Here is a 16,601-nt window from a genome sequence, read left to right as displayed (position 1 = left end):
CTGAGAGTGTATGGGGGACCCCTAAACTCCCAACAATGTTAGATACGTATAAAAATAGTCAGGTTCTGGGTGCTTGTAAAGGAAAGATATATCAATTTAATATGGATAGGTCCACAATACGCTCCGGCCGGAACGAGACAGCTTAGATGTGTTAAACAATAAACATGCATCAATTGACACTGCCGAAAACAATGATAATGGTAAAAAACACTACAAACTCAGTGTGATTGCAAATATGGTTAGAGTGCACTTGCAAGCTACTAAAATATGAAATGACAATTGATATGAACCGCAAAAGGAAAATGTAAGGAAATATAATGTCCAGAGTTGTAAAATAAAAATGTTGGTGATGATGAAAAATGCAAGCAAAAATGAAATTGGTAGCCGTTACTCACATGAAGCAGGGATGTCTGGCTGTCTATAATGCAGACAGGCACTTAGTAGCGGTCCCAGAGTCTGTGCTGATGAGGTTAGATATAACGTTGATTTCAAAAAAGCACCCAGCAGAATGCCAATTATTAAAACAAGAACGAAGGAGAAAGTTCTTCTAGTTCCTAAAAGGAAATCCTCTCCTTCTTGTTAAAAGAAAAAATTATCCCGCTCAAATAGCGTGTGCACGCTGCGGGATATCTCCGTGTTGAGATTAAATGTATAGATATCAAAATGCCTCCAATAATGGACAGGTACTCAGCAGAATATAGGTGGTGATGATCCAAATGTAGTGCTCCTAATCCCCAAACGTAGTCTCTCTCTTTCTCATAAAGTTGAGGCTAAATAGGGGAAGCGGTAGTGCCGCTGCGGATGAGCGCATACACGCTACAGGCTGGTCTCCGATGTGGATGTCTGTATATGGTAATGTAAGATGCTAGCATGCTAGTAAGTTGAATAAAACTGAGTCGAGGGACAGTGTCCAACGCGTTTCGCCCGGTGGCAATGGCCAGTGGACTTCCTCAGGGATGATAAGTATTTTTATACGAATATAACATAATTATACTGAAAGCATTATGAAGCAGTGGAACGAAATGCCTAAATACAAGCATGTGTTCATCCAATCATAACAGTCTTTTTTCCTCCGATCACACCTTCATCATTATCATCATCATCATCAACATTTATTTCTATAGCGCCAGTAAATTACGTAGCACTTTACAATTGGGAACAAACAGTAATAATACGATACTGGGTAATACATACTGACTGAGAGGTAAGATAGACCTGCTCGCAAGCTTACACACCTTGTGGAGGAAGCGAAACCCACTAGCAGCGTTTGTGTTTTGGATTGGTAAATGAAGAATCTAGAATGGTATATTAGCTAATCAGGAAATAGGATCCATGGTCCAAATAAGGACATCATCAGTAAACAAGCCAATCCATCTGCTTCATAACCCTCATTCTCTTGTGTTTCCCCGATGATTTGAACTAATGGTTTCATTATCAGACCAAAGGTGGGTGGTAAAGGACACTCTTGCTCAGTTTCTTTTATTTTACAAGGAAAGAGGAAAGAGAGAGCATGTGTTATATATATTTATAATGCCAGTATGTCAATCAATATTTAACCTTTAAAATGAAAATGCTCCAGAACCTTTCATTATAAATTCAGTCAATTCTGTTGAATTGTTTTTTTTTTTTTCAAAGCAAGAGCAGAGGAGGCCTTTTTGTAACTCATGACAATCGTACAAGATTGTGGAAATGTGTAGTGGTGTCATAGGCTTGCTGACCCTTAACAAAGTGGACCCTATCTGCATTTACGAGTGATAGTAACAGCTGACTGATTTTCACAGATAGAATTTTAGCATATATTCCTCAAATCTGTGTCAGTAATGAAACCGGATTTCATTTGCACAAAGAGATGGGTCTCTCCCAGGGGTTGGATTTCTAGAGATGGAAGGGCCTGATTCAATAAGGCATGCAAATCAAAAAGAAAGGAGTATATTTGCTTCTGATCAAACCATGTTACAATACAAGTGGTGCAAATTAGTTTATTATTTTGCACGTCAGGAATATACTGTCTGTTTTTTTCATGTAGCACACAAATATTGATAGCTTTATTTTTGCACTGAAATTAAAGTTTATGTAGGACATGCAGTACATAACTATAAATCTGTCCCCACATGTTAAATTTACCTCCTCTTCCAATGCAACGTGGTTTTGCCCAGGTGCAAATTTACTCCTTTTTTTGCTTTGCTCTCCTTAATATATCAGGCCCAGATTTTTCTAGCATATATTTTGATAAAGATGAGGGGTATATTTACTAAACTGCGGATTTGAAAAAGTGGAGATGTTGCCTATATCAACCAATCAGATTATAGCTGTTATTTCGTAGAATGTACTAAATAAATGATAACTATAATCTGATTGCATTGGAGGGGAGGTAAATTTTAAAACGTTATTGTAGATTTATAGTTGGGATAGGGCATATCCTAGATCAACTTTAAATTTCAGTGTAAAAATAAAGCTGTCGAGTATTTGTGTGCTACATGAAAAACAGCCAGTATATAACTAAAGTACAAAACAATAAACAAATACACCTATTTGTCCATCAAGCACATTTCAAGGTGCAAACCCACTTTTCAGTCTTTGGACCTCCCTCGAAAAAATTATTGCGTACTTAGGTTTGCAGATTTGCTTGTCTCCCGAAAATGCATGTAGTGGAAAGACACTTTATATTCACCCCTTTATTTCATTTAAACTATTCAGTTTTTCTCCTAAAATATTGCTTGTTTTTTCTTTGTTTAGAGCTCAAAAAATTATCTTTATCATGAGAGTGAGAGGGCATTGGAGCTGTGACTTTGTGTTTTTGAATGTTTTTGAATGTTATCACATTGGCTGAAGTGAGCCAAGAAATACATTTTTCCATAAAAGTGCAACTGGAAGGTACAAACTAGGGATGTTCACTGACCTCCGTGTTTTGGTTTTGGATCTGTATTAACTTCATGTTTTGGTTTTGGCAAAACCACCCTCACGTGTTTTGGCTTTGGTTTTGGTTCTGGATCTGCATTTTTTTTTTTTTAAAAACAATTTCTAAAAAATGCTAAAATCATATAATTTGGCTCTTTTTTTGTGCGTACATTATTATTAACCTCAATAACATTAATTTCCAGTCATTTATGATAATTAATTATGAAATCCAAAACCCACGAGATCCGATGGCACAACAATGACGTTTTGCTCGATTCAGATCTCAGGAAGCAGTAAAGTACCGAGCCGGCACGGATCGGTACTCGGATTGGCGATGTTCGGGGGGTTTGGTTTTAGGAAAACCGAGCCTGAGCATCTCTAGTATAAACTGTATAGGACAAAACCTGATATTTTACTAACTCAGTGTTGATGGAAAAATGAAGCCCTTTTGCAGGGAGGAAATGTCAGTGCACACTCCCACAAGACAGTGAGGTCATGCCCAAAAAGCCACACCCCTTTATCTCCTGTGGTTGGATAAGTATATGCACTGATATGCCTATAGATAAGGGAAATATGCAAAAGTGTTCAACGGAAAATGACCTCATTTCCCATTTGGACATGGAATTTCCCTCAATTCTCTTGATGAATTTGGCCTTCTGAGTTTTAGACGTATTTCTGATCATCATTTTGCTGCACGACGAAAACTGCTATAAATTCGTTTCCCCCAGACTTATCACTTATTGTGTCCCCAGCACTCCACACAACAGAATCAATCCACACTTTTGTTTTTCCAGCTCTATTTATAGACTATAAATACTGTAGTAGACAGTATAATGTAGAATTGACAAATACAGTGCAGAATGGTGATTCTGCATATTGGCGAAGCCAAAGGAGAACTTGAAGATTATGGGCCTGATTCATTAAGGAAAGTAAGGCCACAAAAAGGAGTATATTTCTCCTGGACATGTTATAATACAAGGGTTGCAAATTAGTTTATTATTTTGCACATAAGTTAAATACTGACTGTTATTTCATGTAATACTTGATAGCATAATGCTTACACTGAAATTTAAAGTTGATCTAGGACATTCCCTACCCCAACTATAAATCTACCATTACATTTTAAATTTACCTCCCCCTCCAATGCAACATGGTTTTGCCAAGGTGTAAAGTTACTCATCTTTTTGCCTTACTTTCCCTAATGAATCAGGGCCTTGATGTGTAGTTTGAATAACTGTGCAATTTACTAAAGGCAAAACCGCACATCAAATCGCAACAATCAAATGCATTTGTAGTTTGGAAATCTTGCTGGCACACCAAGCATCCCATTTATTAAGCAGTGGTTTGCAATAACTCAAATTGCCTAACATTTCAGCAATTACATCTGTCAGAAAGGGTAAAAATAATTAATTAAAGAAAGAAAATAAAATGTGAACCCTCCCTTACATTCTCTAGCAGCCCAGCCTTCACAATATTGGGCTCGGACTTCTAGGAGGTTGGCTGAAAAAAGGACTAGGTGGTCTACTCAAGGTGCCCCTGGCCATTGAGGATGCAGGTAAAAATTTCCAAATATAGTGCAAACTATTGTGACTCTACAAGCGTCAGCATGCAAAGAGGCACAAGTGCGCCAATAGTGTGCCACAGTAGTTTGCACTATAAATTTCCTCCATAATGAATACAATAATATGCTCCCGTAATAAGTATATAGACATGGCCCTCTTTACGAATAAAGAAATTTAATGCATAAATAAATCTGTGCTCCTGTAATGAATAAAGAAATCTGTGCTCCTGTAATGCATAAAGAAATCCGTACCCCTGTAATATATAAAGAAATTTGTGCCCCTTTAATGCATAAAGAAATATGTGCCCCTGTAATTCATAAAGAAATCTGTGCCTCCATAATGAATAAATCCGTATTTTCCCTGTACTGAATAGATCAATAAATTCCCTGTAATTCAATAATCAATTTGTCCCCTGTAATTAATAAGTAAATCTTGGCACCATAATTTATAAATAATTTATGCCTCCATAATTAACATTTACCTAACATCTTCTCTTTTTTGGTCTGACTTAATCCAAGGGGAATTTTGTAATCCATAAAGTGAAAAAAACCCCACAAGGGACTGGCCAAATACTCCCAATCAGGGATTAAAACAAAGTGAACCAGGCTATATTATAACCAGGCAGCCAATCAGGATTAGTCCCTTGCACCGCTCAGCCAAATACAGATATATTTTCTGTGATTGGTTGAATAGCGCAAGAGACTGTATATGATGGAAAACAAAACAAATGGTGCTATTAACTGAGTGATGTCATTAACTGAGGTGGGAAAGGTCAAATTATTTGGCTAGAGATAAGTGGAGGAACATGATTTAACAGTGGAGGGGAGAGTTTGTGTAGCATAGTATAGCTGTGCTCTGTTCTGAGACACAATCAGCCTTTGGGTATTACGATCTGTTTTGCGCCGAGGTGATAAGTTTGTAGTATTTCAGAAAGATTATACAATATGTCTTATGCTGACTTTAATATTGCTGAAGTCACTGAATGGTGATGCCTTTAATTATCAAGCTATGTGGTTTCAGTAAAGGCATACTGAATTTTCCCAATACCAAAATCTCCATGATTTAACAGTACTGCTCCTGATTTAATGACGAGCACTCTCTACGACAAAATAAGTGGATAATAATGCAATTATTTCTGTATTGACAAAAAAAGTGATAATTTATCATGAGCACACAAAGCGCATTAAAATGCAAGAGCACATTTTGTCCATTTCTGATGTGCCTGACTCTGAATCTGTAAGCTATATGCAGGCTTGGTTGTATCAAGGTGGAATATTTATACAGCACATGATATTGCACACAGAAGTCGATCTGGGCAAGCCTTAGGTAAAAAAAAAAAGTACATTTACCCTGAAAAACTGCAGCAACAAAATAGTATATAATTATTCAGGATAATGAAATGTGAAAAGGGTTGTTGACTGAAAAAACAAGTTCAGAGTCACCTTGGGTTTACGTAGAATGGGTGCCAGGGGGGGTACAGAGGTAGGGCAAAGGTAGGGCAAAGGTGTCTCAAGCCCTTCTCAGCAGAAATCCAGTTCAAATTCTTTCACTTGTAGTGCAGGTATGTGAACAACAGTAGGCACAAGAGCACAGAGGAGATGCTCATTTTGTGTTGTATTTACATGTCGTAAATGACTATTATGGTTCATCCTTTTGCCTATAAAGATAATTTTACTCCTGCATAATATATTATACAAATCATTCTCTAATATACAATTTAACTTATATTTATCATAAAGTGTACTCCACCTTTCAAGTTGCTATACTATGTCAGTTTTCTACAATATGATATTTTATTTATTTTCTACCTAGGATGAGAAAAACCAAGTGCTCACAACGTACATATGGTACAGACAGGTAAACCAACTGAACTGTTCTTCCTTAAGAGAAACTGTAACTACCATATATTAAATGTGTTGGTAATGAAATGTTTTTAATATGTTTTATCATTTTATTCTTCTGTTCATTTTATTTATCTGTTTTATTCATCTAGGCATTGTGTTCATCTATTTGTTTTATCTGTCATGGCATTTATACATTTTAAAGTTGTGCTGCAAACCTTATGCAAAACATCAAGGGGGGATTCAATTGACTTCGTTACTTTAAATGATTGATTATATTATTATTATCATTCAATTATATTGCACCACAAATGTATGCACCGACATACAGTGGGCAAATACCAGGAATGTAATAAACCAAATAAGTGTCATACAAAACATGCCAGAGGCATAATACAAGGATGGGTGAGTTTGGAGCAAACAGGAGGAGAAAGTTCCCTGCTTGTGAGAGCTTACAAGTTAATGGGGAAGGGCAAGGCTGAGACAAGATGGGGGCATAATCATATGTAAATGTGGGCAGCCTGGCCAGGGAGACAGGAATGTTTAAAATTTTAGATGCTAGTGGAGAGAGTCTTATTAGGCATGGAAGTGTATTCCGAAAGCAAAAAGCGGTACAGAAGAAGTGTTGGCGTTGGGAGTGGGATGTGGATGTCAGTAGAGAGTTCATTCCAGTCATTGACAAAGTGGAGAGGGTGGGATAGAGTGTGTAATAAGATGAGTTTTGGGATTGTAGGGGAAGAGTATAGGCAGAGGGCTTGTAGGTGAGAGTGAACAGTTTGAATTGCATTTTGTAAGGAATAGCGAGCCAGTGAAGAAACTGGCAGAGCAGGGAGGCAGAAATGGAATGACAGGAGAGGAAAATCAGTCTCATCACATCGTTGGGATGGATTTAATCTGAGAGAGGTGGATGACAGTGAGACTAGTAGGAGGAGGTTACAGTAGTTGGCACAATAGATAGTGATAGAGTTGATGAGAGTCTTGCCAGCATCAATAGTGGCAAAGGGTTTTATCTGTGTGATGTCTCAAAGGTGGAAGCAAAGGGCTTGAGAGAGAGACTGGATGAAATAAGACTTGGAATTGATGGAGAAAGTGGAGTCAAGGGTGATGGATATGGATAGATAGTTGACACGAGGAACAGAGGAGAGTGTGGTGTTCAATGTAAGACAGGTTTAGATACTCTAGAAGGAAGGAAAGCAGTTTTCGACATGTTGGGCCTGAGTCATTAAGGAGAGCAAATCATAAAAACCATGTTGGTTTGGAGTGGGAGGTAAATTTAAAATATGGGTACCAAGCGTGCTACATGAAAAGCAGCCAGTATTTAACTTATGTGCAAAATAATAAACTAATTTACACCCCATGCATTGTAACAAGTTTTGTCCCAGAGAAGATTTACTCCTTTTTTTGCCTTACTTTCCATATTGACTCAGGAATGTTGAGCTTTAGCTAGAGTTTTGACATTCATAAGGAGATAGTAAAGAGACAGTAGGATACACTAAAGAGTATGCAAACAAGTCTGTGCTGCAATGGATCAGGCAAGATAATGGGAGATAAGGGAAACATGGTTGGATGGCTTCAGGGCTTAGGCTAGGTACAAAGTGAAAAATTTCCCAACCAACATGTTATCTGCAACAATTTTACTAAAGACTGAAGGTCCGCTCACTCGGGCGATTCATGCGTACACACTGACATGATTTAGCTTCAGATCTGTGCTCTTCATCTGGTCCTCTAGTTGTTTACAGAATGACAGCACAATATTCAATCTCAGAATGAAGGGACAAATTATTCCATCTAGAGCACTCTCTACATTTAGTCCCTGGTACATGTTAATTGCCAGCATCCACTGAAAAGAGCACGACTTTGTAGACTCTATGGAGGTCGTGAACATGAGTGCATACATACTGCATGATCGGAAGTTGATTGGTATGACCAACCAAAAGAACCAACAATCGGCACTTTGGGACGACTTTCGACCATTGTTATCCCCTTCCCCAGTTATATAAAAAATCCAGAAAAAAAACAAAGCAAAGAGGAAACTATACTGTATGTTTTATAATCTGTTTATTGTTATATTATACTTAACAGGTTCTTAAATAATAATCAATATTGTGAATCACAAGTACCCTAAGCATTATGAGATTCATGCTGAGTTGGGCGCACACGTGTCCAAAAAGTAAACACTAAAAATGACACACGTAATAATAGTGATTTATGCCTATACGTTGGTTTATCCATCTTCGCAACAGTTGCAAATGCGCCAAATGTACTGACACCCAGATAAACTTACATCCGACCAGGTGATAAGCTCAAGAAGTGTGTAAATGCTACTAGACACAAAATCATATAACATAGGCCTGAGCAATAAAGAATGCACATATCATCACATTGGTCAGTCTGAAGTGACTAGCTAATGATGAAGACTATCGTCATCATTAGCGTATATTTGCACTAGCTCTCAAGTACCCCTAAGTGTACTGCTAGTGCAAGGAAGCACAAGTGTCAGATTTGTATACGGACATAGGCAAATGCTTTTTTTATGAGCATGTGTAGTACAAATTTGCATATTGTACACTACACAAACAGTCGTATGCCCAACTCAGAATGAGCCACTATCATAGGCAGTCCACATATTTTCTGAGGAATAATTTTCCCTATTTTGTACATTAATAGTTATGTTCTACAAATGTATTAATTTTGCCTTTTAGTGTGTTGTTTACTCATTTTTGTGTGAGCAATGTGTGCTGTTGATTTGAGGATTTCACTCTGTGTTTTAATAGTTTTGGGTGGATGAATTTCTCACTTGGGATCCCATGGAATATGAAAATGTAACTCAGATTTCCATCCCTACTGAGAAGATCTGGGTCCCGGATATTCTGATCAATGAATTGTAGGTAACAGCATAGATATGTTTCTTCCACATTACATAAAGAAATAACACATCTATGTGTAATGCAGTTTTAGCATCAACAATGGTGCATATTCATACACATGTACTGTGAAATGATTTCTTCATTTCCGTAGCAAAAGAAGCACACGAAGAAAAGTACTTATGTGTGTAGATGCATATAGCTAAAAAAAAAGATGTTTTTGCACAAGGTGTACTTCAGGCGTACAAGTGTGTGTACATATACCCCACAATAGTATAGAGTTGGGGATTGACAGCTTTAGTAAAAGTCACAGTGCTGTATTTGTATGCAATAAAATAACGTATTGAAGTGTCATATGTGTCAATACGTAATCATCCAATCAGAACCTGCTAGATATTGGTGTTAATAGTCATCATCATCGTGTATCACCGAACAAGCTTATCAACGTAAGCGCATTGCACAAATGCTTATCTTAGGCAAACAAATTGGCATAGATCCAACACTAAATGACCCCCACCAATTGTCTTTTTTTTCCAATGTCTTCCATTCCATATTCCGCCTCTTAAAACAATTTCTTAACAGTAGTTTATTTTTTATTGTCGTCATCATTGGTTGTCTTCTGCCTCTTCCCCCTTCCCTTAACCTTATCCTCCATCCTCCATCTCTCCCTGTCTGTCTACCCCACCCCTTAGATTGTACGCTCCTTTGAGCGGGTATTCTCTCCTCCTGTCTTCACCACTGTTAACTCTGCTCTCCAGCTACTTAGCCCTCCTCCTTGAGGACCCTCTTCCCCCCGTCCCCTCTCGCTCCCTCCTCTCCCCTTGGGGGTCTCCCTGTCATCCGTGCCTTCCCTCTTGGACTCCGTCATTGGTGGACCTTCCCCTCTCCCCCGCCGTCTCTAGCTGTGCTTTGTGCTCACTGAGTTACTGTGCTTATTGTTTACTGTACTGTGCTGTCTCACCTCGTATTGTAATTTTGTTTGTCCCTGTACGGCGCTACGGACACCTAGTGGTGCCCTATAAATAAAAATTAATAATAATAATAATCATCATCATCTATTTATTTATATTATATTACTTTATGTATATTGATATAATGTGAAGAACATCTTGCTTTTAGAAACAAGATATTTTTGGACCTTTTATTTCCTATACCTGACATATTTAACTATAGCTCAGTTACGTCAAACTAGTTTCACACAAAGGACCTATCATTATTAAATTACTTGCCATACTGCCTAGCAGCAGCAGTTTGTTTCCTTGTGTGACATACTCCAAGAATGATAAGCTTAATGTATGTTGCTTAGTGTGCCATTACCTTTTCTGAAGCTTAGACTTTGAAGTCTAGCTAGCAGCACACTTTTCTACTGTCCTGGAAGTCCTGAGAAGACTACCAAGTAACAGGAAGTCCTACCAGTCTCCTGGGAGAGTTGGTAGCATATTTTCAATGGTCAGCATGTTTCCTAATTGAAAAAAGAATGGGTTGCAGGAGCAAAGTAACAAAACACTGCCAGTGGAAGCACTGAGAGAAGCGTCAGGTTGATAGGGAAAGGTATAAATTTAAATTAATTTTAAAATATTAGAGAATAGTTGTTCTCCACAGTAAAATGAAAACATGAAAAATGTAGCAATATTTTAATCTTGGTGTATTATAAAAAAAAATATATAGAAAAAATCCAGCGCTACAGTTTAGCTCACCTAGTGGTTAGCACTTCTGCCTCACAGCATTGGAGTCATGAGTTCAATTCCCGACCATGGCTTTATCTGTGTGGAGTTTGTATGTTCTCCCCGTGTTTGCGTGGGTTTCGTCCAGGAGCTCCGGTTTCCTCCCACACTCCAAAAACATACTGGTAGGTTAACTGGCTGCTATTAAATTGCCCTTAGTCTCTCTCAGTCTGTGTGTCTATATTAGGGGATTTAGATTGCAAGCTCCAATGGGGCAGTGACTGATATGAATGAGTTCTCTGTACAGCGCTATGGAATTAGTGGCACTATATAAATAAATAGATGATGATGATATCTATAAATTAGAAATAAAAATACTTATATTATTCACATGGGCTTCAGATACACTTGGCTTTGTTCTAGGATATTTAAATTATCTATTGCTAGTCCACTATTATTTTGCATGTAATGCAAAATACAAAAACATACATAGTGCAATCTGTTTCCAAATATTGAAGCTTTCTGATTGTGAATCTAGTAAAATAATATGCCAAGAATTCAAAGTGATTACAGATGTGCCCGTACCAAACAATTTCTTTTAAAAGTACCCAAACACCATAACTTTATCCAAGGTGCTAGGTGAAATGGTTTTTATCATGCAAAATGACACCATATATTCACTCCAACACTCCCTTTTGGTGGGATTCCTACCAGAAGTTGAATGAGAGTTCTTTGTCCTACTAATTCAGTTTTTTTGGGGAATATTCTTTTACGGTCAAAACCAAATTAAAGAAACAAAGTAAAATATCCTAGCGTAATATTGTTTTTATATGTTATGTTTAATAATTTCAAAATTCAAATAAAATTATAAAAACATAAAAGAATACGTAATCCTACCAGAGGTATTATCAAACAAGCATTTGTCCAATCACTCATAGATGGTATTAACATCCCAGGAGTAGTGTTGGTCTTACTTTCTGTCTGATAAATTTCCCTTTGTTCCTGGAAAAATGGAGGAGTAGTCAATGAATCCCTTATATTATCAATCCTTCTACCCAACGCGTTTCGACTTGCTTATAAGTCTTTTTCAAGGACAATGGATTGTGTTGTCCGGTGGCCATATTTAAACCCCTTCCCACCAATCAGAAGTTATGATAAATTTTGACAAAATAAACCTCTAAAAATCATTCAGCTATTTTCTAAATACAAATCACTATAAAGACAATGAGTCATTCTTGGGCGGGCGCTTGAGGATAAACAGGTAGGAAAGACAAGGATGGTGACAGATGCAGACGTGACAGACCCTTCACCATTAACTGTTAGCAGCTCTCGTTCATACATCCATTCTGCTGTACAGTTCTGATTTTAATGACTATGACATGAGTTACAAAGATTGCACTGACACTTTTTAAAAGCCAAGTTAGGTGGCGTTTCGAAACAGCCATCGTGTATTATCCCAGCGTGGAAGGTGAGGGGGTGCTATCAGTGTATTAGCCTAGGGTAGTCTGAACCCTTAATCAGGCCCTTGGTTAAATTTATAATTTTCTACCATAAACTGAATTTTCACTTGGTGCAATAATCCTTTAAAATTAATAATAATATTACATTCCCAGCAAAGTATATCATCCTTGGGATTCTAATTCCTAGCACATTTGCTGAAGATAAGTTCCCTTCTTAAAGGATAAATAATCAGTAAAATATATAGTTAAAGATTATTTTGCAGGTACTTTTATTTAAAATGTGTTGTAACCTTTAGCAGTGAATTGTAATGCATATGTGTAATCTAAATGACAATATATCATTTTTAAATGTCAATGGCAGCTGCCAAATTGCCTTATTTGATGTAAGTATGAACGATTCCTATGTAATGCCCTCACAGACATGAACAAATAACACTCTCAGTTTCTATGATAATCTTGATAAAATTACATTTTGAAACACTTGAGAGTGTTGTTCTTTTCAGTAATGGTCATTAGATGCATTTGTTTCTCCTCAGTGTTGATGTTGGAAAATCCCCAGATATCCCTTATGTCTATGTCAACTATGAAGGCAGAGTACAGAACTACAAGCCTATCCAAGTGGTGACAGCCTGCAGCCTCAATATCTACAACTTCCCTTTTGACCTTCAGAATTGCTCTTTGACCTTTACCAGCTGGCTTCACACAAGTATGTTCTATATCCTCAACAAGTGGAGGCTTTGGTCTGTTTTTTAAAAAACAAAAAAATTATAGACCTATCTATTAAATCCGTTCAGTGGATTCTGTGCTTTAATGTCATATATAGCATCAGCACACAGGGCACTGAAAAGAGTAGATAAGAGATTTAGCATAATAATGTTAATTTACCGCACATAATTGTGTTTTTATACCTTCTTATTAGATAAGCCTTGAAGCTGGCAGAGTAAACTGGCAGATATATTACATGTTGGAGCAGGCTAAGGTGGTGTAATACCCAGGTACACTGATACTAAGTGAGAAGCACAGATTTGCGCAGAGCTACTTAGAAGTCACAAAGGTGGTAGAAATTACTATAACATAGGGGACTTTAAGAATCCTCGCTGACACCACATTAAATGCATACATTTTAGTTACTTTATACAGTAAGTTATAGAAAAACTATCATGTGTTTTTAATTAAAGGGTAGGTAAATGTATCAGATCAATTGCAGATATAATGATATGTAAAATTAATATCACTGGAAATATTCAGATAGAGGTTGGCATTATTTAAGAAATCGTTTTATTTAGGATGTGGATCCATATTTACTAGTATTGGACTATACATATGTTTGCATAGCATGAATATTACCCATCAAATTAATCAATCATTCTGCAAATTGTATACTTTTTGTCTTGATTTTAATGTATACAAAACAAAAAGACAGTTGTCAGCGCTTATCCTTTAAACTGCATATCTGTGTGTGTCTAGCAAAATGAAAACATGAGGTATTAGTTCATATTTTGATCAAAAGATTTAAGCCTGCATCCTAACGTCAAGGGTACCTCATTATATGCAGGTCCTACACTGACCTATATGCTTTAAACACCATTAAAATGCAGTTAAAATCAGATGCACTCACCTCCCAGGCATAGGGGTTTACATCTAGCAAGGGCTGGCTTGTGAGCCACACCAAAATGTGCCTTAAATAGGCTTAATGGACAGCTGCTATGACAAAAAGGCAATATTTTGAAACAAAACCAGAGAAAAATAAGCCTGCGCTCGGTATATCCCACATTCTATATGGTACCAGCTGATTGGCAATAAGCCCGCACTCGGTATATCGCATATTATATGTGGTACCAGCTGCATGGCAATATAAATGCCCATATATGTATTCAAAACAAAAAGACAGTTGTCAGTGCTTATCCTTTAAACTGCATATCTGTGTGTGTCTAGCAAAATGAAAACATGAGGTATTAGTTCATATTTTGATCAAAAGATTTAAGCCTGCATCCCAACGTCAAGGGTACCTCATTATATGCAGGTTCTACACTTATTTTTCTCTGGTTTTGTTTTAAAATATTGCCTATTTGTCATAGCAGCTGTCCATTAAGCCTATTTAAGGCACATTTGGGTGTGGCTCACAAGCCAGCCCTTGCTAGATGTAAACCCCTATATCTGGGAGGTGAGTGAATCTAATTTTTAACTGCATTTTAATGGTGTTTAAAGCATATAGGTCAGTGTAGGGCATTTATATTGCCACGCAGCTGGTACCACATATAATATGGGATATACCGAGCGCCAGCTTATTGCCAAGCAGCTGGTACCATATATAATGTGGGATATACGGAGCGCCGGCTTATTTTTCTTTGATTTTAATGTACTGTAATAATCACAAAAAAAATTTCAGCATATGTTTAATGGACTTTTTAAAATGTGTTTTATAAAATACATTTTGAAATGTTGTTGTTCATTATCATCATCAATATTTATTTATATAGCGCCAGCAAATTCCGTAGCATTTTACAATTGGTAATAAACATAGTAATAAAATAATACTGGGTAATACAGACAGACAGAGAGGTTGGAAGACCCTGCTCGCAAGCTTACAATCTATGGGGCAAAGGAAGTTTGATACATGAGGTTAAGTGTTACATATTGCAAATTGGTTTAGCCAGAATACAAAGGCAAAAAGTGCTTAGTGGGCTATATGATCCAGTCACATAGCAATGTTTGTCAAAGTGATGCTGTCTTATGTTAACTGTGTAAAGGGTGGTAATAGGGTAACTTAGAAAGGTTAAGAGGGTGGGTGAGGAATTTTATAAGCTTGACTGAAGAGATGGGTTGTCAGAGTATGTTTGAAGACTAGAGGAAAGTCTTATTGCGTGAGAGAGGGAATTCCACAAAGTAAGTGCATCCCAAAACAGTCCTGTAACCGGGAATGGGAGCGTGTAATAAAAGTGGATGAGAGACACAGAACTTGTGCAGAACGGAGATGTCTAATTGGGAGATATTTTGAGATAAGTGAGGATATGTATATTGGTGCAGTTTTGTTATTGGACTTGTATGTTATGCGAATAATTTTATATTGGATTTCATGAAAAACATGCAACCAATGTAAAGAACGACAGAGTGGCTCAGCAGAGGAAGAATGATTTGCAAAGAAAATCAATCTAGCCGCTGTGCAAAATAGATTGTAGGGTTGAGTGTCTGATTCTGGGAAGACCAGTAAAGAGGGAATTGCAATAACCAATGTGGGAGATGATGAGTTCATGAATTAAAGTTTTTACTGTGTCATGTTTGAGATATGTGCTTATTCTGAAATTGTATTTCTTATATATGTAGTATGATTTAGATGTGGGGAACAAAGAATAGTTCTGAGTCAAGGATCACACCTAGGCAGTGAGCTTGCGGGCTGAATTTTATGGTCATGTTGTCAACAGAAATAGAAATGGCAGGTAGGTATCTTCTGTTGGTGGGTGGGAAGATTATTAACTTTGTTTTTGAAATATTGAGTTTGAGAGAAAACATCAAAGATGAAATGGCAGAAAGACAGTCCGTAACGTGGCCAACACAGATGGTGAGAGGTCAAGGGAGGATAAAACAATTTGGGTATCATCCACATACAGATGATACTGAAATTCAGAGGAGCTTATTAGTTTTTTAGAGAAGTGATATAGAAAGAGAACAAGAAGATGACCTAGTACTGAGCCTTGTGTTACACTAACAAATAAAGGAAGCAGAGCAGAGGTGGACCCAGGGAAATTAACACTGAAGAGTGATTAGATAGGTAGGATGAGAGACATAAGTCCTGGGGATTGTAATATTTGTATGAGAAGAGAGTGGTGAACATTGTCAAGTGCAGCAGAGAGATCTAGGAGTATTATAAGAGAGTAATGGCCTTTAGATTTAGCAGTGACCAGATCCTTGACAATCTTAGTCAAAATATTATTTTTCTTGACATTCATCATATGCCACGCATCACACATCACACACTTGTTTGATTCTGGCAAATAATGATGTCTTTGTATACTCTACTGACAGATGATGATATTTGTGTGGGACAAATGATATTGTCTGGGCTGATTCTGGAAAATGTCCTAAAATGTAATGATATATTTTTTTTAACTAATTTGCAGATACATATGTACTATTCTTACAATATAATAACCTAGATTACTGGTTTAGATGATTTTGTCTATAAAAATCTGTAGGTGAATTTATCATTAAACAATCATCATGATTTAAAATATGAAATGTGGCTTTAATTTATTAAAACTGGGTAAAAACATTTGAAATATTTCAAATATTGAAAACAAAAGGGTATTTTCTT

General features: G+C 37.0%; 1 protein-coding gene across 1 annotated transcript in view; it reads left to right on the top strand.

The window, feature by feature from the left end:
- The window catches only part of LOC142106629 (5-hydroxytryptamine receptor 3A-like), a 42,180-nt gene that overhangs the window by 13,297 nt on the left and 12,282 nt on the right, over nucleotides 1-16,601 (top strand). The window contains exons 3-5 of the mRNA XM_075189625.1: nucleotides 6,273-6,317; nucleotides 9,076-9,185; nucleotides 12,826-12,995. Of these exons, the coding sequence (XP_075045726.1) occupies nucleotides 6,273-6,317; nucleotides 9,076-9,185; nucleotides 12,826-12,995 (325 nt within the window). The remainder of the gene's footprint in view (nucleotides 1-6,272; nucleotides 6,318-9,075; nucleotides 9,186-12,825; nucleotides 12,996-16,601) is intronic.

Source organism: Mixophyes fleayi, chromosome 11 (genome assembly GCF_038048845.1).
Source record: "Mixophyes fleayi isolate aMixFle1 chromosome 11, aMixFle1.hap1, whole genome shotgun sequence".
In the NCBI taxonomy this organism is placed as follows: Eukaryota; Metazoa; Chordata; class Amphibia; order Anura; family Limnodynastidae; genus Mixophyes; species Mixophyes fleayi.
This window is presented reverse-complemented; position numbering and strand designations above follow the sequence as displayed.